Source organism: Dasypus novemcinctus, chromosome 23 (assembly GCF_030445035.2).
Source record: "Dasypus novemcinctus isolate mDasNov1 chromosome 23, mDasNov1.1.hap2, whole genome shotgun sequence".
Taxonomy (NCBI): Eukaryota; Metazoa; Chordata; class Mammalia; order Cingulata; family Dasypodidae; genus Dasypus; species Dasypus novemcinctus.
In genome coordinates, this window is record NC_080695.1 from 70,803,192 (window position 1) to 70,824,130 (window position 20,939).

Sequence of the window (20,939 nt, forward strand, 5' to 3'; positions counted from 1 at the left end):
CCCAGCTCCCAGCGCCAGGGAGTCTCTGCAGAGGCGCGGCATCTGGATCTGATTACACGGGAAACCTTCCTCCACCTTCGGATCTAGAAGTCCCTGTTTGCGCCTCACTCGCCGCAGAGCGCACGCGGTAATCCTGGGGGGTTCCCACCCCCCCACCCCCCGCCGCCTCGCCGGCCGAGCTCGAACCGCCCTCAGGTGCCTCGGGGCTGGGAAACCGAGAGAAGCTGCCCCTCCTCCCCGGGGGAGGGGGAGGGCGCCGCGGGCATTTCCCCAGGCACCTTGGGGGTCGCCGCGGGGACAGGCCCTGGACCGAGGTGTTTTGTCGAGAGCATAAGGACGGCTTTACTTGTCCCCCCACAGGATGACTCCACGCTGCAGGGTAGTCATTAACTTTATTATCAGTCCCAATGGTGCTTGCAAACCAGCTGTAATTATCGCCCTGGAATTCTTGAGGGCGGGGCAGGCCAGGGCCGCGTGCTACCGTCTCTCCTTCAGGGGCACAGTCACTGCTGTCTCCAGTTTGAAATACCGGGGTGGGGAGCGGGGGGGGGGGAGGGGGGGCGCTCCCAGGGTTTCCTGCGCTCAGTGCAGGCAGCTTTCCTGAGCTTCCCAGGCCCTCAGCACCTGCTCCAGGCGCCAGGGCTCTGGACAGGGACAGGGACGCCGCCTGAGACACAGCATGTTCTGGGAGAACAGGGCCTGCGCTGGGTTGACAAGACGCCCCCACAAATACATGGCCAGGTCCTGACCCCGCCCCCACCCGCGCCTGGGAATGTGGTCTTATTTGAAAAAAGGGTCCCTGCAGGTGAAATTAAGGATGCCAAGGGATCACCCTGAATTTAGGGTGGGCCCTAAATCCAATGACAGATGTCCTTATAAGAGACAGAGGGAGCAGGTGCAGCTCGGTGGTTGAGCACCTGCTTCCCACATATGAGGTCCCGGGTTCAGTCCCCGATGTCTGCAGACAGAGGCACAGACGAGAAGGCAGAGCTGAGCTGCAGGGAGGCCACCACACCCAAGGAGGGTGTGCAGCCGCCAGAAGCTGCGAGAGGCAAGGACAGAGCCTCGCTGGGGCCTCTGGAAGAGCCAGGCCCTGGCGCTGCATTTCAGACGCCTGCCCTGGGCACGGCGCGGGCGGCGCTCTCGGGGGTTTTAAGCGCCCGGGTCTGGTCAGTGGTTAAGGTAGCTGCAGGAAGCTCGGGCTTTCCTGCCACCGGAGAGCCCTTGTCGCCGCGGGGTGGGGCCCGGGCCCGTCCCAGGCTGGGGGACACTGCTCCTGATGTCACTCTTCAGCCGCAGAGGAGCCCGCGGAGGGAGGACTTCCGCCTGGGCCCTTGAGCAGAGCCACCTGAGGAACAAGGGGAGCTTTATTCTCGGTCGTTCACTGCCAGCTGCCGGGCTGCCGGCGCACAGGGGCCGCCTTCCGCTCGCAGTGGGAGCCCCGCCGTCCCTCTCCGGCCCGCGGCACGGCGTGACAGCCGCGTGACCCTCCTGCACTGGCGCCAAGCAGCCACCATCCGCCGGCGCTGCTGCTGGGCTGGCGCGGGGCCCGGGGACGCCCGGGTCGGTTTCAGGCGCTCGCCTGCCACCTCCAGCCTGGGGGCAGCTCAGCGCCTCCACCGAGCCTGCCAGTCTGCAGGGGCAGGCGACGTTGCGATGCCCGCCCGAGTGAAGGCACTTGCGGCTTGTCCCACCTCCGAGGGCGGGCGCTGCGGGCCGCTCCCGGGTGACCCCGCGAGGGCTGGCTGGGGGCCGTCGGGGCGCGCGCGCGAAGGGCGCGTCTGGATCTAATTACACTGGAAACCCGGGGTTCATCGGCGGCCCCGCCCCCGCCCGCCACGCGCCCCCCTCCCCGACCCCAGGCTGGGGCCCGCGCCCCGGGGCGGCCAGGGACTCACCGGCCCGCGGCCTCGGGGAGGCGGTCAGCAGGGCGGCGACAGGAACCAGGGCGGCGGGGCGGCGGCGAAGGCGGGCGGCGGCGCCAGGAGGCCGGCGGCCGAGGGCCGCGCGGGCAGCGGCGGCAGCGGCTGCGGGGGCGGCTCGGCGGCCAGGGGCGGGCGGCCGCGCGCGCCCACGGGCCCGGGGGCGGCGGCCCCGGCGGCGGCGGGCAGCGGCGGCAGCGGCAGGTGCGCGGGCGGCGGCGCGGGCGCGGGCAGGCGCGGCAGGCCCTGCAGGGCGAGCGCGGCGGCGGGCGGCGCGGGCGCGCAGGCGGCGGGCGGCAGCGCGGGCAGCGCCAGGTGCGGGCCGGGGCCCCAGGGCGCCAGCGGCTCGGGCCGCCGCGGGAGCGCGGGCAGCGGCGGCAGCGCGGCCAGGGCGAGCGCCGAGGGCGGCGGCGGCGCGGGGTCCAGGCCGGGCGGCAGGTCGGGCAGCGGCAGGTGCGGCAGCGCGGGCGGCGGGGTCCACGCGGGCGGCGGGCGCGGGCGGCCGAGGCTCGCGGGGGCGCGGGCGAGCCGCGGGTGCGAGCGCGAGCGGGGGAGCCGCGCCGCCAGCCTTCCCGCCCCGGGCGCCCGGGGCCCCGCGCGCCGCCCGCCGCCGCCTCCACCTCCCGCGCGCGGGGCCGCCGCGGGCCCCGCCCACCCCGGGCGCCAGCCAATCAGCGGCCGGTGCGCCTGCGGCCCCGCCCCGCCCATCGGAGCGCCCCGCGCCGCCGCCGGCCCCGCCCCGCCGAGGCGCGCGCCGCCCGCGCGCACGGGCGCCCCCGCGTGGGCAGAGGCCGCCGGCGCTGCTCCGCGGCCGCCCGGGCCACCTGCCCTGCGCCGGCGGGACCTGGCCGCCCCCCCTCTTGGGGTAGTTTGCCCACAGTGACGCCTCGGCGCGGGGCCAGGGCTGAGCAGGTTTCCACTCCTCGTCGAGGTCCCCGCGTTTGGTGGCGACGTGTGAACGGGAACCTGGCAGCTCACAGGAAAGGGAGGAAATGGGCGATCTATTCAAACTAGGAATATAGAAATAGTCATTAAAACGATGGTAGAACACGATTTCTAGGTGGGTGCCCAGACGTTGGTCTCAATACTGTCCTCCAAAAAGGAAAACTTTGAAATGGGGCTTATTCCACACCTCGGCGTAGAGAAAGCCAAGAGGAGGCCATCGGAATATTGAGAAAGAATCAGTAAATCTGTGTGTGGGGGGGGGGACACACACACATCTACTATGATTCTCAGTAGGAACCAATCAAATGAGGTAGGCTAAGGGAAGTCAGGCCAACAGTTTTTTTAATTTAAGATTTATTTTATTTATTTATTTCCCCTCCCCCCCCCCCTTTTCTGTTCTCTGTGTCCATTCACCGTGTGTTCTTCCGTGTCACTTGCATTCTTGTCAGGAGGCTCCGGGAATCATGTCTCTTTTTGTTGCGTCATCTTGCTGCGTCAGCTCTCCGTGTGTGTGGCACCATTCCTGGGCAGACTGTGCTTTTTTTTTCGCGCACAGGGCGGCTCTCCTTGCTGGGCTCACTCCTTCTGCGTGGGGCTCCCCTAAGTGGGGACACGCCTGCATGGCATAGCACTCCTTGCGCGCATCAGCACTGCACATGGGCCAGCTCACCACACAGGTCAGGAGGCCCTGGCTATCGAACCCTGGGCCTTCCATATGGTAGGCAGACGCTCTATCAGTTGAGCCATATCTGCTTCCGTGGGGAATTTTCAGTAACATTTACAGAATCTGTCAAAGGTTGACCAGCCCAAAACCTTACACCTAAGTCCCATTTTTGCCATTCAGGCTAAAGAAAGATGAGCTGAATTCCACAGGGATGCAGGTCCCATCAGCTCTGTTACACTCGAGCTTCTTCAGGCAAAGCTTTGCCAGCTTGCGAGATGTGTGGCCTTCACAGGACTCGGCTCGGAACACAGGCTCAGAGCCACCCGTCCTGGGAATGACAGCACGTTGTGCAAACCTCCTTCTGGAGACCGCCTGGGAGGCTAACATACGTCCCCCTCTGCTGGGTGAGGACGTTTGTAGTCATGAGGTGGAAAAAGAAGCAATCTGGGGGCACACTTAAACAGAACCGGGGGCTGAATTGTTGTTGTTGTTTTTAAGATTTATGTTTTATTTATCTCTCTTACCTTCCCCCCTCCCCAGTTGTCTGCTCTCTGCGTCCGTTCCCTGTGTGTTCTTCTCTGTCCGCTTGTGTCAGTGGCACCTGGACTCTGTGTCTCTTTTTGTTGCATCATCTTGCCGCATCAGCTCTCTGCGTGTGCGGTGCCACTCCTGGGCAGGCTGCACATTTTTGCGCAGGGTGGCTCTCCTTACGGGGCGCACTCCTTGCGCGTGGGGCTCCCCTACGTGGGGGACACCCCTGCGTGGCACAGCACTCCTTGCATGCATCAGCACTGTGCATGGGCCAGCTCATCACAAGGGTCAGGAGGCCTGGGGTCTGAACCCTGGACCTCCCATTTGGTAGGCGGACGCTCTATCTTTTGAGCCAAATCCACTTCCCCAGGGTCTGGCTTTTAACCATGTTGAAAGTTCTTCGAAGATGTTTCAGGTCAGTAATATGACATTAAATGTCTGATATTCATTTCCAACAGCACCTCAGGTGCTTAAGATATTGCTTGTTGGATTTCAGCGTGTCCACTCCGCTGAGAGAATGGAGTAGACTATGTTTGTAACTGTTTTAAATGTCTAAGGGAATTTAATCAGTTCTGTAAGCCTTTTAAATTTACGGGGAAGGTGAGCTGTCAAATATAAAATCTAACTGAACATCAATCAAAGAACACGAAGGTGAGTTTTACATCCAGATTTCTACACCAGTCGGTACAGGGACGCCTGAGAGGTCAACGTGAAGGCTCAAGGACAGGGAGCCTTCTCGTTTAATAACCTTCATCGCTTGATTAGTAATTGGAGCCCAGGCGATGGCCGTTCTTTTCCGTGCACAGCCCTCCACCCCAGGCGTGGCCGCCCCCCTGCCCGGTGACCTGCCCCGTCCCCGGTGGCCGGGTGTCCCGTCTGATTGGCTCTGGGGCTGGCTTCTCCCACTGAGCTACAGCACCCACAGGCAGCCACCCCGACGTTCATTGAATGACTGAGTGAGGTGCTGGGTGGCTGTGCCCATGCTGGGTCTCTTCCCCCCCCCCCCCCCGGAATGCACAGGGAGGCAGACAAAGAAGCACTGTGCCTTTATTAATACTTCCAGCCCCCCGAGGAGACCCGGAGCACGCAGCTCCGGAGGCCAAGTGTGAGGGTCTGGCCTTCCGCCCAGCAGTTCAACCTTGGCCGCAGAGGGTACTGGGATGGGCAGTGGGCAGCTCCAGGACTCAACATTTGCCAGGAGGGCAGCGACCTGGGAAGAAGCAGAGCAGGGACTAGAGAGGGCCAGGGCCCCGGTGGGGACGTGGCCTCGTCTCCTTTGGAGGGTCTGAGCCCTCCCCCTCCTCAGGCTCTGAGACCGCCACCAAGCAGCACCCACAGCGGCCTGAGGTCGGCGTCCCTCCCAGACCTGCAGGCCTAGGGCGAGCGTCCCCCGCTCCCCTCCGTAGCCGTTTCCCAGCAGGCCCCCCTAAGGCGCAGGTGGACAACCCACGGCAGTCCCCAAGGGAGTTTGATGCTCCTCCGACCACCCCACCCTCCCCCAGGCTCTGGGAGACCCCCACTCACGGAAGCGCCCGGGCCTCAGCGCTGGCCTCAGCTGCGCGTACAGCCCTAGGGGAGGGAAGGTGGCCGCTGGGTCCCTGTCGGCCCCCGTCCCCAGTGTCGTCACTTGTCCTCGCGGTCCAGCAGCCCCTCTCCAGCCCCCTGTCCTCCTGCACATCTCGCCTCCCCGCCACCCTGGCCGGGCCCTCCCGGTCCACACACCATTCCCTGGGGGGGGGCGTGAGCGCCCCTGCCTCCCTGCAGGGCCCCGCTCTCCACACCGCCCCTGCCCTGCTCACCCCATTACCTGGCTGGCTCCTCAGCCCTGGATACATGGCCCCGGCCCCGTATCCCGGCTTCAAGGCAGCGCCCCAGGACTGGAGGGTGGGCCAGGGAGAGCCCCTCAGGGCCGCGGCCTGCCCTGCGGGAGGAGAGCTGCCCTCACACCGCCGCGCCAGGGCCGCCCGCCAGGACGCCCCCCCGAACGCTCGTGTCTTACCGTTTCCTTCAGCGCCCGGAGCTGCCGCTTCGGGGTACACGGCAGCTTCCTCCCCGTACCCTGCAAGAGACCCCACTGTTCCTGGGGAGCTCCGGGGGCTGCCCCTCCACGTGCCCCCCCCCCTTGTCCCCTTGTCTGGCTCACCATTCCCAAAGCCATTGGCTCCAGGGAACCCTGGGGGAGAAGAGAACGTCAGAGGCGGGGAGGCCTGAGCCCAGGGCGCCCCCCAGCTCCCCCAGCCCCCCCAGGCACCTGGCTGCACACGGGCTTCAGGGAAGACCCCTGCTCCCAGGCCATTCCCGTAAGCAAAACCTGCAGGAGAGAGATTGGAGAGGGCCTGGGGGCGCGGAGCAGGGGGCCCAGCTCCGGGGGAGGCAGAGCAGGCTGGCCCCGGCCCCCGGGGGGGCGCCTCGCACCGGCTGTTTCTCTGCCTGTGCACGCCCCCACCCCACCTCCACCAACCAGTCCCTGTCGCCTCCTCCAGGAAGCCTTCCCTGACTCCCTCCGTGGGCAGCACTTTCTCCCTGGCCTCAGTCTGTCACTCCCCTCACCTGAGGCAGGTGCGCATCTGGTCCCGGCCTCTATTAAGGCCCAGCGCACAGTAAACGTGCTGGGGGAGCAGGAGGGGGGGCGGGAGAGACAGGCCTGGCAGGGGAGCCGGCCGCAGGGGGGTGCCGGCTTGTGCTCGGGGGTCCAGGGGGCTCACCGACTTTCTGCGGCTTGAGGCCACCACCAAAGCCTGGAGGAGAGGGACAATGGTCAAGGACCGGGTCGCTGATGGCCACAGCCTTGGTCTCCCGCCTGCCCCCCCGCCAGGGCCATGGTGGGGGGAGAGGGCCTCCTCACCCACTTCTGCTCCTGGTCCGTAGCCGTTTGGAGGCTGCACCCCTGGAAGGAGGAGGGAGGTCAGTGGGGAGGGTTCCGGGGGCCCTGTGAGGGTCTCGGAGGAGGAAGGGTGTCGCCCTCTCCACAGGGACAGAGCAGAAGAAACAGGCAGCAAGAGAGACCCAGGGTAGACTCAGAGAAGAAACCTGGGGCCTCAGGGGGCCTGGGCAGCTGAGGCAGTCTGGGGAGCAGGGCTGAGGCTAGAGGGTCCCCGGCTGCGGTGAGGCCCCCAGGGCTGGGACCTGGAGGAGCCAGGGCTCACGCCTGCTTTCCAAGGCTCCGATTCCCCCGGTGGCTGGGCTGGGTGCTAGGAAGAAACTCAGGGCAGGGGGCTTGGGACGCTGCGGCTCGCCGTCAGGGCCCGGCAGGGAGGGAGCTGCCTGGGGGGGCCACGGGGGGGGTGTCCCAGGGTTAGACCTTTCCTCAGCTGACCGGCTGTGTGACAGGTCACTGCGCCGGCCAGGGCTGGAGGACGGGGACTCTGCGCAGGCCAGCCAGGTCCAGGCCCCCGGGGACAAGGCGCCTCCCACCCACCCCTGCCTCCCCGCCCCACACTGACCTGGGAGCTGGCCATTCTGCACTGGGGGAGGGGGCTGGGATTTTGAGCCCCAGCCACCCCCTTTCTCCGAAGGGACCCCTGGAGTGGGGGGCCCAGGGAGGAGCAGTGGGGCGACCCCCCCATTGCAGGGACCTGAGATGGGGGAGGAAGGCGGAGGGGGGAGTGAGTCCAGGCCAGCTCTGCACCCCACGTTGCTCTCCTGGCCTCCACCTGGCCCAGCCACCAGCCTGCGGTGGCTTCTGGGGCACACACAGCTTCCGGGAGGGGCCTTGGCCAGCCACAGGTGACCCAGCCTCAGGCAAGGCCCGGGACCCCCGTGCCCACCCTCAGGCAACACCCCCCACCGCCCCCCTGGGCCCCCGGGCTCAGCCCCAGTTGCCTTACCTGGCTGGGCCCCCAGCCCATTTCCGTTGACAAATCCTGGAGGGGAAGAGCAGAGGGGTGAGGGGAGGAATGGGGAAGGGTCCCCATCTCAGACGGGGCCCTCCAGGGCCCGCAGACCCCACTCTGCCCCTCCCCGGGACCCAGCGCTCTGTCCTCACAGTCCCCTGTCCCCAGAACTTGGGTGCTGCCCCAGGGGCCCTCACCTGGCTGTGCTCCCGGCCCTGGGAAGGCTCCGTTCCTGTACCCTGGGGAGACAGGGTGGGGGCGTGAGGGCTGGGGGGAGGGGACAGCTCCTGGGGTCGAGAAGGGGGGAGGGGAGAAGGGCTCACCTGCCTTCTGCGGCTTCACGCCCGCTCCAATGCCTGGAGAAAGGACGGCGCTCAGGTGAGGGGGCCCCAGAGCTCCGGGGCCTCCTCCAGAACCCGCCAGGAGGTACCCAGCACCCTCCCTCGCCCCCCCACCTGGACCCACCGGGCCTGTGGGGAAGGGAGAGGAAGAGGCAGCGGTGCAGGCGGGGGCTGGAAGCCGAGCCCTGGCTCTCCGGTTTAGGAGTCGAGTCTCAGAGACCTGTCCCTCCCTGGGCTCCATTCGGCCACCAGCTCCGCCGGCCCAAGGCTGGCAGGGGCCCTCGAGGCACCTCGTCACCAGTGTCGGGGCGGGGTGGGGGCCGCCTCCCTCCGCTCCCACGTCCCCCCACCTGCCTCCCTCCGCTCCCAGCTGGCCTCCCCAGCCCCCCCCTCACCTGGCAGAGCGCCCAGCCCATTCCCGAATCCTGGGGAACAGAAAGAGGTGGGGCGTGAGTGAGGAGAGCGGAGCAGGGGGCTTCGGGGAGGCCCAGAGAGCTCGGCAGGGGAGAGGCTCACCTGGCTTCTGAGGTTTCACAGCCCCTCCAAAGCCTGGGGGGTGGGAGATGGGGAGCAGGTGGGGACCCGAAGCCCCCAGCTCAGAGCCACTGGCGAGCCCGGCGCCCCCACCCCAGCCCAGCCCACTCCTCCTGTACCTGCTCCGAAGCCGAAGCCGTTCTGAGCTGGGGCGCCTGTGGGAAAAGGGAGGGCAGAGCGGGCTGCTGGGACCCTGGCTGCTGGGCTGGGGGCCGCGGTCCCCCTTCAGGGCCAAGCCAGAGACCAGGCTCCTCCCCTGCCCCCCAGCGTCACCACCCCCGCCCCTCCCAGACCCCCCAGGAGCTGGCTCCTCCAGGCCCCGCCCCTCACCTGGCTGAGCTCCCAGCCCGTTCCCGAATCCTGGGGGGACACCTGGGGGGGGGGGCGTGAGTGAGCGGAGCGGAGCCCAGGGCCTCCGGGGGCAGAGAGAGAGGCGGGGAGAGGCTCACCTGGCTTCTGGGGCTTCCCGGCCCCCCCAAAGCCTGGGGAGGGAAAGGGAGCAGGTGAGGCGCCCGGAGCCCCATCGCGGGGCCTCCCGGAGCCCCTGCCCCGGCCCTACCTGCTCCAAAGCCGTTTTGAGCTGCAGGGGCTGTGGGGAGAAGAGGCGGATGATAGGTCAGTGGAGGAATAGGGGAGGAGGCTGAGGCCAAGGCTGGGGTCCCTAACTGTCCCCTCCCGCCTTCCCCCGTGACCTGACGCCGCTCCACTTGGGAGGCAGGTGTTGCACCTGCTCTAGGGCCTTAGCCACAGCTTCCAGCTCAATGCACTTGGTCCCTCTGGAGTGGGCAGGAGGGGGCGCCCGACGGGGACCGAGGGAAGGCCTGAGGGATGGAGAGACGGGAGGAAGAGGCCGAGGGGGGGTTCCTCTCACCTGGCTTCTGAGGCCTCACGCCGCCTCCTAGGCCTGGTGGACAGACAAAGCCGAGGCTGCCGGCCGCTCCCCGCACCCCAGAACTCCCCTCCGTCCTCCTGGTCCTGACACCATCTCTTCCCCCTGCCCTCCTCTCCCTCCAAGAAGCCGGGCTCCTGCCCCAGGTGGCCTCACCTGGCTGGGCTCCTGCCCCAGGGAAGGCCCCGCCTCCCAGCCAGTTTCCGAATCCTGGGGAGAGACGGGGAAGGGGAGTGGGGGGGCTGTGGCTTCAGGAGCTACGTGGGTGGAGGGGGCCAGAGCCAGGCTGGCTTCTGGGGTTCAGGCCCCCCCAAAAGCCTGGGGCCAAGGTGGGCTGCAGAGGAAGGCCTCAGGAGCCCCCACGTCAAGGCTGCCCCCAGCCCCTGCCCAGACCTCCCCCTACCTGTGCCAGAGCCAGGCTGGGAGGGGAGGGGCGAGCCGGGAGATTTAGGGTCCCGCTGAGGTGAGTGTACCCCTCTTGGACTGAACCAGAAACCAGGCATCCTGGTTTCCCTGCCCCCCAGTGTCACCAACCCTGCCCCTCCCAGCCCCCAGCGCCCCCCCCTCACCTGGCAGAGCGCCCAGCCCATTCCCGAATCCTGGGGAACAGATAGAGGTGGGGGCGTGAGTGAGGAGAGCGGACCGGGGGGCTTCGGGGAGGCCCAGAGAGCGCGGCAGGGGAGAGGCTCACCTGGCTTCTGAGGTTTCACAGCCCCTCCAAAGCCTGGGGGGTGGGAGATGGGGAGCAGGTGGGGACCCGAAGCCCCCAGCTCAGAGCCACTGGCGAGCCCGGCTCCCCCACCCCAGCCCAGCCCACTCCTCCTGTACCTGCTCCGAAGCCGAAGCCGTTCTGAGCTGGGGCGCCTGTGGGAAAAGGGAGGGCAGAGCGGGCTGCTGGGACCCTGGCTGCTGGGCTGGGGGCCGCGGTCCCCCTTCAGGGCCAAGCCAGAGACCAGGCTCCTCCCCTGCCCCCCAGCATCACCACCCCTGCCCCTCCCAGACCCCCCAGGAACTGGCTCCTCCAGGCCCCGCCCCTCACCTGGCTGAGCTCCCAGCCCGTTCCCGAATCCTGGGGGGACACCTGGGGTGGGGGGCATGAGTGAGCGGAGCGGAGCCCAGGCCCGGGAGGCAGAGAGAGAGGCGGGGAGAGGCTCACCTGGCTTCTGGGGCTTCCCGGCCCCCCCAAAGCCTGGGGAGGGAAAGGGAGCGGGTGAGGCGCCTGGAACCCCATTGCGGGGCCTCCCGGAGCCCCTGCCCCGGCCTTACCTGCTCCAAAGCCGTTTTGAGCTGCAGGGGCTGTTTTGGCAGAAGACACAAAATGATGGGAGGTGCCAAGGTGGGGGCTTCCCGCTCTCCTGTCCCCTGGGCCCCTGCTCTCCCCACCCCCCTTCGCCCTGGCTCAATCCACGGAAGGCTCTGGGGGAGGGCCAGGGGGAGGGGCAGGGGCAGCTGGGTCCAGGAAGGGTCTGGGGCAGAGGCCGTGCCCAGGGGCTCCAGCCCGGAGCGCTCCCTGTCCAGTTCGCCTTCAGCGCGTCTGACCCACCCGTGAGACTTCCTAATGACGCTACAGCCCACCCCTCTGCCTGTCCCCACACTGGCTGGGGCCCTGGAAATGGCCCACCCCTGGGCCCGCTCCCCCCCCGAAGCCCGCGTTGGAAGGAGGCCTTTCCCTCTCGGCTCGCAGCCCCACTGCCCCCCAGGCCTCCACCCCTCCCAGCCTCACCCCCCCAGGTCCCCTGTTTCCTCCAGGGCCTGCAATCGCTTCCTTCTTGCGCGTGGGCAGGGCTCGGGCCCGGGCACCGTCGAGCCTGGCCAGGGGCACCCAGCGGTCAGCCAGGCTGCCCTCGCCAGGGGCTCGGGGACACGAGGTGCCCCTGCTGGGCCCCCAGGCCATGGGCCCAGAACCCAGAGCCTTTCCTGTCCGCTGCCCCGGGTGCCGCCAGGGGCCCTCACCTGGCTGCACCCCCAGGCCATTTCCATTGCCGAATCCTGGAGAGGGAGAGCAGGGCCTGAGGTGGGGGTGGGGGTGGGGCCCCAGGGCCCCAGGGCAGGGCTAGAGGCCGGCCCGGCAGGCGGGGGTCTCTGCTCACCTGGCTTCGGAGGCTTCACGCCCCCTCCCAAGGCTGAGGAGAGACCAAGAGAGGCTGAGCCGTGAGCGCAACCCCCAACCCCTGCGCCCCCCAGAAATCAGGTCTCTGCCCCCCATCGCTGGCTGCCCCTAGCGGCTTCCCCTCCTTCCTTTCTAGAACCGGTTTTCTCAGGTGCCCAAGAAAGAGATGGGGAGCAGGTGAGGCACCTGGAGCTCCCCCCTGGGTCAGCCCCGAACCCAAGCATATGCCCCCAGCCCCCTACCCCCTACCGAGCCGCAGCCCCCGTGGGGAGGGCAGCGGTCGAGGGGGGCCCCTGTGGGGCCTGCAGCCGGCAACGCAGCAGAGATGGAGAGACCGTGGGGAGGGCAGCGGTCGAGGGGGGCCCCTGTGGGGCCTGCAGCCGGCAACGCAGCAGAGATGGAGAGAGATGGGAAGGGCTGGGTCCCTCCCTGCTGGTTCTGAGCTTTCATAAACCCAGGCCTGGGGAGTCAGAGAGGACGACCTGGCCGTGACCTCCAGCCCCTAAGAATGGCCCTGACCGCTCTGCCCCCCCCCCCCCCCACTGCAGCCCCCGCCCCAGGCCCCTCACCTGGCAGGGCTCCTGGCCCTGGAAAGGACGCGGCTCCCAGGCCATTTCTGCTTCCAAATCCTAGGAAGACAGAGGTGGAGACAATCAGCCACGGGGTGGGCAGGTCCAAGGGGTCGGGACAGAAACGGGGGGAGAGGAAGCCGAGATGGGAGGCTCTCCATTCACCTGGCTTCACGCCCCCTCCCATGCCTGGGGAGGGACAGAGAGGCCGAGCCCCCTGCCCTTTTCCAGAACCAGCTCACTGTCCCTCCCACTTCTGGGACCCCAGCTCTCACCGTCCCCTGGACCCCAGGTGGCCTCACCTGGCTGGGCTCCTGCCCCTGGGAAGGCCCCTGCTCCCAGCCCGTTCCCATATCCTAGGGAGGGAGAGAGAAGAACGGGGGAGGGCTTGAGGCTTCCACGGGGACACACAGAGGATGGGAGGCGGAGGGGGGCAGGGCTGGGGGCTCACCTGGTTTCTGGGGCTTCACACCCCCTCCAAAGCCTGGGGAGAGATGGGGGAGATGAGGGGACCCCAGGGCCTGCCCCCCTCCCTTGCAAGGGGATGGGAAGTGAGGGGGTTCCCAGCTGGGGGGGGTGAGACAGGGGCACCGTTGTCGGGAGACCCGACAAGACGTCGGTTGTCTCCCTCCCACCCCCAGGAGGCCCAGTCCTGCCCCTTGCACCCCAGGCCTGGGGGGCCCGAGGGGGCATCTCGGGCGCTGACCCAGCCAGCTGCCACCCCCCCGAACTAGACCCCCGCCACACCCCGGCTCCTCTCCAGAACCAGCTCTCGCCCCTCCTATTTCTGGGACCCCCCACTCTGGCCCTCCCCTCTCCTCCCTGAGTCCTGCCCCAGGTGTCCTCACCTGGCTGGGCTGCGGCCCCCGGGAGGACCCCTGCTCCCAGCCCGTTCCCGTTTCCAATTCCTGGGGAGACAAGGCAGGAGGACGTAAGGGGGGCGGGGCCCACGGCAGTGGGGAGGGGGAACCCTGCGTCCGGAGGTGGGAGGAGAGGAGGGGAGGCAGGAAGACGGTGGAGGGGGTGGGGGGCTCACCTGGCTTCTGGGGCGTCACACCCCCGCCAATGCCTGAGAGAGACGGGAGCAGTTGAGGGTCCCAGGCACCCCTAGAATCCTGGCCCCAGCCCCCTGCCCCGGGCCCACCTCTACCTGTTCCGTAGCCGTTCTGAGCTGAGGGGCCTGTGGAGAGGGCGGAGTGAGCGGAGGGGGTTTGGGGTCCCAGCTGAGGTGGGGGGTAGCAGTAGCCCTCTCTGGAAGGCTCCTCCCCCTCCCCTCCCCCTCCCATCATTCCTGATCTTGGTCGTGCCCCTCAGAGACCCCACCCCTCTTCCCTAGTCCTGGGGGTACAGATGGAAGTGGGGGTGAGAGAAAGGTGGGGAGATAGAGAGACCAGGGCTGGGTCAGGGCCCACCTGGCTTCTGAGGTGTCCCGCCCCCCAAAAAAAGCCTGGGGGAGAGACGGGGGAGGGGACAAGGGATCCGGGACCCCTCCCTCAGGGTTTCTCCGGGAGCCCCAGCTCGCCTTTCTGCCCCACAGTCGTTCTGTGCTGAGAGGCTTGAGGGGGCTCAGCTCCGGCCTACCTGGTCCTACAGGTGCGCGCCCCTACGCTCGACCCCGCCCCCGACGCCCCCTTCTGTGCCCGGGAAGCCCCGCCTCCAGGCCCCTCATGGCCCCTTCTCCTGCCCCCCAGCCCTTCTCCCAGGGGGCCCCCCAAGGACTCGCGGCCCGGGAGGGTGGGCGCCCCCAGGAGCTGAGCTGGGGGCCGTGGTCATGAACGAGCAGGGACTGGAGGGTTTGGGGGTGCACACAGGAGCACACGCTTGAAGCACGCTGGGGGGGGGTGCCAGGAGGCAGGTGGAAGGAGAAGGGGTCGCGGGCGGGCTTCTCCTGGGAGCTCGGCACTGCTCCGGGGGGGCTTCCGACACGGTTGCCCCCTCTCCCCACTCTCCCGACGACCCCCAAATCCTGTTTGCTGGGGAGCGGGCCCAGCAGCCCCCAGTGCCGCCCCCCATGTGCCCTTACCTGCTCCCAGGCCACTGGGGAGATCATAGCCTGTGGGGGAAATGAGAAGCTGGGCTGGGGGTCAGGAGGGGCCTGGAGCCAGGACCACCTGGTCTGGAGGACTCGGAGTGGCCCCCCCCCCATTCACCCCGCTTTACCTGATCTGTAGCCATTCGGGCTCCCCAAGCCTGTGGGGTGGGAGAGAAGGGAGGTGATTCCCCAGGGGGCCAAGGACGCCACAGAGCGCAAGGGCACCCCCCTCTGGGCCTCAGTTTCCCCACTGGTCACAGTGAGATGCCTGGAGGCTGGGGGTTCCCTGGGCACAGAAGCGGGTGTCTGGGGCTTGGGGGGCCATGCCCTGCTTCACCCCATCCTCAGGAGCGAGCACACCTCCCCTCTCCGTTCTGGGCCCCAGGGTCTTTGAGCCCAGCGCCCCCTCCTCCCGGCTTCCTCTCCTGCGGCTCAGGTGCTCCCACCTCCCACGCGAGCCCGCTGCCGCCCCGGAGCCAGGGCCCTCCCAGCGCCCGCTCCGCTCCCACCTCCCGGCCCCGCAGGGGTCTTCTCCCTGCCAGGGATGTCCTTCTCCTTCCCGCCCAACCCGCCCCCTCTGAGACCCCGCGCCAGCTCCCCCCAGGATCTCCTGGCTGCACGGCGGAGGCCCGCCCCATTCTGACTGTTCTGGGGCGCGGGGGTCTGCTCCCCACCCCTGAGCGACCAAGGAGACTGCCGGGGAGCCAGAGAGGGGCCCTGCGTTCCCCCTGGGCCCCACACCTGGGGCGCTCCCTCGGGGCCCAGAGGGGCCACCTACCTTTCCCCAGGCCAGGAGGCAGCGGGGGCAGCCCTGGGGGAAGAAGAGGGCTGCTGACTCCAGCACCCCCCCAGGCCCCCTGAAACCGCCGGGTGCTCGCGCCCGCCCAGCCCCCGGCGCCCCGCGCCCTCCCGGCGCCCCGCGCACCGCCTTGCAGGCTGTCCGAGGTCAGGCCGAGCAGGAGGAGGGCGGCGGGCAAGGGCCAGGGGCTCATGATGCCGAGGGCTGAGTGGGGCGGCCCGACCCTCTGTGGCCCTTTAAGCATCCCTGCTGGGTGGGGCCCCTCTCCCCAGCCCCCCGGCTGTGAGGGCGAGGCCCAGACCCTCATCTATCATGGGTGCTGACAGCCAGGCAGGCCTCCCGCCAGCCCCCCGGCTCCCGGGGCGCCCCCAGCAGCAGCCAGGGGTGGCCCCACCCAAACACAGCTGGGGAGAGGCCAGGGCCCGGAGCGGGGGAGGGCTGGCGGGGGGACGGAGTTACTGTGTTACCAGGGCGGGGAGGAGGGAGCCACCAAGTTACAGCCAGGGCGGCGGCGCGACAGTGTATCAAACCCCGAAGGGCAGGTGACCCAGCCGGCGGGCCCAAGGGGAGCCAGGCTGGGATCCCGGCGTGGGGGGCGGGACCCTCATCCCCAGCTGAGGCCGAGCTGGGGTGGCAGGACCACCCCAGCCCCTGCGGGGGCCCCTCCTGCCGCCCGTCTCGCTCCTGTCCCAGCTCCAGCAGCACTGATGCTAACTTGGGGGGCAGGGTCTAGGGGAACCAGCTCCCTGCTCTACTCAGGATGGGATGAGGGGCAGTCCTGCAGGGGGGCTGAGGAGGGGCACTCCCCACGCGGGGAAGGGGGGCGGCCGAGGCAGGACGCCAGGGCTGGCGCCAGGGCCTGGGGGAGGCTGGCAGGGGTGGACAGGAGGGGCAGGCCTGAGCCGGCGGCTGGACGCTCGCCACCACCTCCTCGAGGCCGTGGACCCCCCGGGGCTGGCTGGGGACGGCCGTGACTCAGCCCCCAGCCCCCAGCCCCACACCCTCGCTGTCTGCTGGCCCGCGCCCTGCCCAGCCCCTGGCATCTCTGGCGGCGGAGAACGGCCGGCCATGCCAGGCAGCCGGGCACAGGGGGGCTGGGGAGGGCTCAGCGAGGAGGGGGCAGCCCGGGCTTCTCCCTGCAGGGGACACTCGGCGCCAGGCCAGCCGCCAGCCCGGCCCTGGGCTCCCACCAGGTCCACCCTCACACACAAGCCCTGGCACGGCGGCGGGCTGCACCTTCGTCTCCCTCCCTCACCCCACTCCCATGCACCCGCACCGCCAGGCCCACGGCCCCCACCCCCACACACACCCACCTTTGCACAAGGCCCCTCTGCTCCCGCCAGGCCCCCGCATGCCCGCCTCCTGCTGGGCAGCCAGTCTGACCCTGAGTCCTCGGGGCTGGACCTTCCTCGGCTGCGGGGGTGGCCCCTGGCCCCCAAAACCCTGGAGAGCCGGGGGCTGCTGGCGCTCAGGCTCCCCGCCCCACCCCTGGCACTGGCCCCCCAGCCCTGGAGGGCGAGCGGTGGTCGAATGCTCGCAGGCTGGGAGTCGGGCTCCCACTGGCCCCGAAGCCCTACTCTGCCACCCCCTGATGGGGGCTGGGAGGGACTGCGGCCGCCCTGAGCCCGTCGGTGCTCCTCTAAACTGATGGCGAGGAAAGCGGGTGTGGCTCAACTGATGGAGCGTCCGCCTACCACATGGGAGGTCCAGGGTTCAAACCCAGGGCCTCCTGACCCGTGTGGAGCTGGCCCACGTGCAGTGCTGATGTGCGCAAGGAGTGCCCTCCCACAGAGGGGCGTCCCTGCATAGGGGTCCCCCACATGCAAGGAGTGCGCCCCGTAAGGAGAGCCGCCCAGCGGGAAAAAAGCGCAGCCTGCCCAGGACTGGCACCGCCCACACAGAGAGCTGATGCAGCAAAAAGAGACACAGATTCCCGGTGCTGCTGACAAGAATGCAATCGGACACAGAAGAACCCCCAGCGAATGGACGCAGAGCAGACAATGGGGGGGAGGGGAGAGAAACAAATTTTTTAAAATCTTAAAAAATATAAAATAAATAAACTGATGGCGAGACAGCGCCTCCACGTCAGGGTTGTGGGGAGGAGCTGCTTCTGACCTTCATTTTACAAATGGGGAAACAGAGGCACGGAAAGGGCAGGTGGCTCTAGACTGTGCTAACTGGTAAGCAGTGGACCTGCCCCAGGCTGTCTGCAGGACCCCGACGCCCCGGGCCTCCCCTCGCCGCTGGCCCACGTGCTTCCACCAGCCCGCAGCGCGCCCAGCCGGCCCCCCGACGCCACGGGCCTCCCCGCCCGCCCGCGCCAGCCTGGGCCCAGGGTAGGCGAGGGCCCCTGCCCATTCCCAGACCCACACAGCGCACCGGCAGGGCGCCGTGGAAGCTTGGCACAGGGGAGGTCGAGGCCGGGCGCCTGCTTGGCCACCGCCTGGCTGCCTGGCACGGGTCTGTGGGCCTCCGGCCAGCTTGGTGGCCGCTCAGGACCAGGGCTGGCACCCGGGCCCCGGCAGGTCGCACCTGCCATCCCTGCACGGCCGGCTCTCGGGGCTGGCCTGCATGCGCATGGGCTTTGGGGGCCGGGGGGGCCCTCTGGAACCCTGGCCTGCCCTTTGCTCCCAGGCACCCTGGCCTGAGACACACCGACACGACCCCGCCTCTCAGGGCCGGGCTGGGGCCCGGGGGATGGAGAGAACTGGGTGCTGGAAAGGCAAGACGGAGGCCGGGGCGTGTGTTGCCTAAAATGGCACAGCCTGGGTCAAGGGCAGATTCCCAGCCAGCTGCTGCACACAGGCAGCACCTGCGCGGGCGGGAATTCCGGGAGGACAGCTGGAGGGGGCGGCCAGGCGCCTGCAGCGCTGACACCTGACCTCGTGCTGTGCCCAAGACCCCTCACCGCCGGCTCCTGCCTCTGTCTCCTTCCGGATGGGCAGCTCCTCCACCTCGATCCCCCCAGGACACCTTCCCAGGTACCTCGCTGCCCGTGCAGAGCCCACCTGCCGGTTTATTAAAACCCTGCGCACTGCGAGTGGATGTGGCTCAGGCGGTTGAGCACCTGCTTCCCACACGGGAGGCCCCCAGGTTCGGTTCCTGGTACAACCAAAAAAACCTTATGCACTTGTGAAGCTGGCGTCCATGTGGGAGTGTGTGTGCAAGGCACTGCGGTCCGTTGGATTTTGCACTCCAACCAACACGCGTCCTCAGTCCGCATCCCCGTGGGTGGGGTCCCACTGTCAGTAGGACCTCCTGGAGATGTTACTTTTAGTTGAGGTCTGCCCTTAACTAAAGCAGGAGTCTTAGTCCCTCTTACGGGAAGCCCCATAAAGAGGACCCAGAAGGCCCAGAAGCCAGGAAGGAGAGGACAGCGCAGGTGACAGGTGGCAGGGACGCGAGTCAGGGAGCCCCAAGGGCTGCCGGCAGCAGCGCCCAAATGCCACAGTCTCGAGCTTTCTGGGCTCTCGAGATGGGGCTGCTCCTGGCCTCAGGGGCAGGAGCCAATAAACGCTGGTTGGCGGAGCCAAGCCATTGCGGGGCATCTGTCACAGCAGCCTGGCAAACCACGACAGACACAAACGAAGAGCCGAAGACGTATCAAGAAAGCGGGACCCCAGGCAAGAGTGGGGACGCCGGCTTCTCAGAAGCGCCTGCCGCGGGCCCCTCTCTCCTGGCAGGGTAGCCACGTTCCCACTCGTGGGGCCGTTTCCTTGCCTCTCTTCCGTCACGCCATTGCATTGTCACCTCGCGTCTAAGAACCTGCCTGCAGAGGCTTCCCGGGAGAGCGCGGGTTCCGGGGCAGAGGCTGGGCAGGTTCCGGGGAGGGAGCTCCCCGGCGCTGTTCCGGTGATGGCCACACGGGGGCGCCCGCGGCCCTCGCCGGCTCCCTGCGGGCTGCGCCTGGAACCCAGGGCCTGGCTGGGGCTGAGCTCCCGGCACGCGCCTTGTTCAGGAAGCCGGGGGGGGGGGGGGGGGGGGGGGGGGGGGGGGGGGGGGGCCCGGGCCTCTGTCCCTGCGGCGCCCGGACCGCGGAGGGATCCTGGCCCGGTTCCTCCAGTGGCCTCTTCGTGGCCCGCACAGCTGCTTTGAAAGCGACAAATAACAGGGTGTTACTGTTATGAAACAATGAGTAAGCCCCTACTGTGCGCTGAGCCCTGTGCTAAGCATTTCATGTGCATTTTCTGCTAGGAAGGAGGTGATATTTTCTTTTTTAAGGTTTATTTTCTTTATTTCTCTCCCCTCCTCCCCCCGTTGTCTGCTCTCTGTGTCCACTCGCTGTGTGTTCTTCTCTGTCCGCTTGCATTATTTGGTTGCACTGGGAAACTGCGTCTCTTTGTTGCGTCATCTTGCTGCATCAGCTGTCCCTGTGTGTGGTGCCACTCCTGGGTGGGCTGAGCTTTTTTCACACTGGGCGGCTCTCCTTACAGGGCGCACTCCTTGCGCGTGGGGGATCCCTACACAGGGGGCGCCCCTGAGTGGGAGGGCACTCCTTGCCACAGCAGCCCTGCACACGGGCCAGCTCCACACGGGTCAGGAGGCCCTGGGTTTGAACCCTGGACCCTCCAGATGGTAGGTGGATGCTCTAGCAGTTGAGCCCCGTTCGCTCCCAGGAGGTACCATTAATATCCCCATTTTACAAATGTGGAAACTGAGGCTCAGAGGCATCAAGCAACTTGCCCAAGGTGGCACAGCTACCAAGCAGCAGAGCAGGATTGAAGCCCAAACATCCCTGTGCTTACCCTGCTATCTGCACCTAAAATTCACTCCTAGCCCTTCCCCCCGCAGTGCAATGTCCACTGGAAGCGTGCTTTGGAGTTTAAAAAATATATTTTTGTGCATACATCATTGTCAACCAGATTCTAAGAGTGGGCATTGGAAGGGGGCTTGAGTCCAGGACTCCTGGAGTCGCCTGGCACAAGTGGCTCTAGGCAGTGGGAGAGGGGCCTCCTGGCTCTCCAGGCCCCCCGGGGCCGCCCCTGGGGTCTTTAACCAGGAACCAGTGAGTCATACGGGTCTGGCTGCCAGAGATGCTAATGATATGCTAAGGAGAGAAGGGCTGTGGCCCCCAGGGAGGCCTGGGGCCTTGGACCTAGCCCAGCACGCTGGTGGGGCTCTCCCCTGGCGCTGGCCCAGTCCAGGGCAGGGCGAGCTGTGGGCGCAGGTGCCAGCGTGGGCCGGGAGCCCTGCAGTCCACTGCCCATCAGAGCTGGGAGTGGGGTGGGTGCGTGGCTGAGCTGAGACAGAGCCTGGAGAAAGAACCCCCCTTGGAGGGTGGGGTGCCAGCGAGGCAGCCTCCACCCCTCCCCCCCCCCAGGCTGCTTGGGCAAGCCACTTGCCCTCTCTGGGCTTTCATTTCCCCAGCTATGAAATGGGATGAAGATAAAGCCAGTGGGTTTAACTGGGATACCCCTGAGGACCAGGAGCGAAGATTCTAATTGTTACCAGATCCGCAGTGCGGGCCCCCCCCCCCCCCCGTCCCGGTGGCCCGCGATAAACACAGAGAGGCTAGAAGTTCAGAGAGCGGGAGGCGCAGAGGCACGAGTAAGGCCGAGAGGCGACGCAGGTGGCACAGGGCAGCGGCCCCGCCCCTCCCCATAAAGGGGTGGAAGTCCCCTCGGTGAAGGGAGCCGTCCCCACCCCCACGGGCTGCGGGAACCGCGCCGGCCTCGCTAAGCCGCTCAGGGGATCATCCCGTCCCGGCGTCCGAGGCTTAGGGAGCCCAGGGCTGTCCCAAGGTCGTCGGCCGGGGGCCGCGGAGGGGGCC

The 20,939-nt window shown here is 67.7% G+C and overlaps 1 protein-coding gene and 1 long non-coding RNA gene across 2 annotated transcripts; both read right to left on the reverse strand.

The window, feature by feature from the left end:
• Positions 1–375: 375 nt before the first annotated feature.
• On the reverse strand, positions 376–1,990 carry LOC139437458 (uncharacterized). The gene is made up of 2 exons (XR_011647261.1): positions 1,899–1,990; positions 376–1,348 (listed from the first exon to the last, which is right to left on the reverse strand). It is a non-coding gene; the product is annotated as an uncharacterized lncRNA (long non-coding RNA).
• Positions 1,991–5,685: 3,695 nt separating this feature from the next.
• Positions 5,686–9,755, reverse strand: GREP1 (glycine rich extracellular protein 1). The gene is made up of 17 exons (XM_071211477.1): positions 9,751–9,755; positions 9,437–9,591; positions 9,330–9,359; positions 9,220–9,252; positions 8,753–8,785; positions 8,632–8,661; positions 8,219–8,365; positions 8,093–8,134; positions 7,890–7,925; positions 7,506–7,715; positions 6,908–6,949; positions 6,768–6,800; positions 6,314–6,373; positions 6,206–6,235; positions 6,062–6,121; positions 5,870–5,983; positions 5,686–5,768 (listed from the first exon to the last, which is right to left on the reverse strand). Exons 1-17 carry the CDS (start codon positions 9,753–9,755, stop codon positions 5,686–5,688), a joined length of 1,143 nt encoding a protein of 380 aa, XP_071067578.1.
• Positions 9,756–20,939: the final 11,184 nt, after the last annotated feature.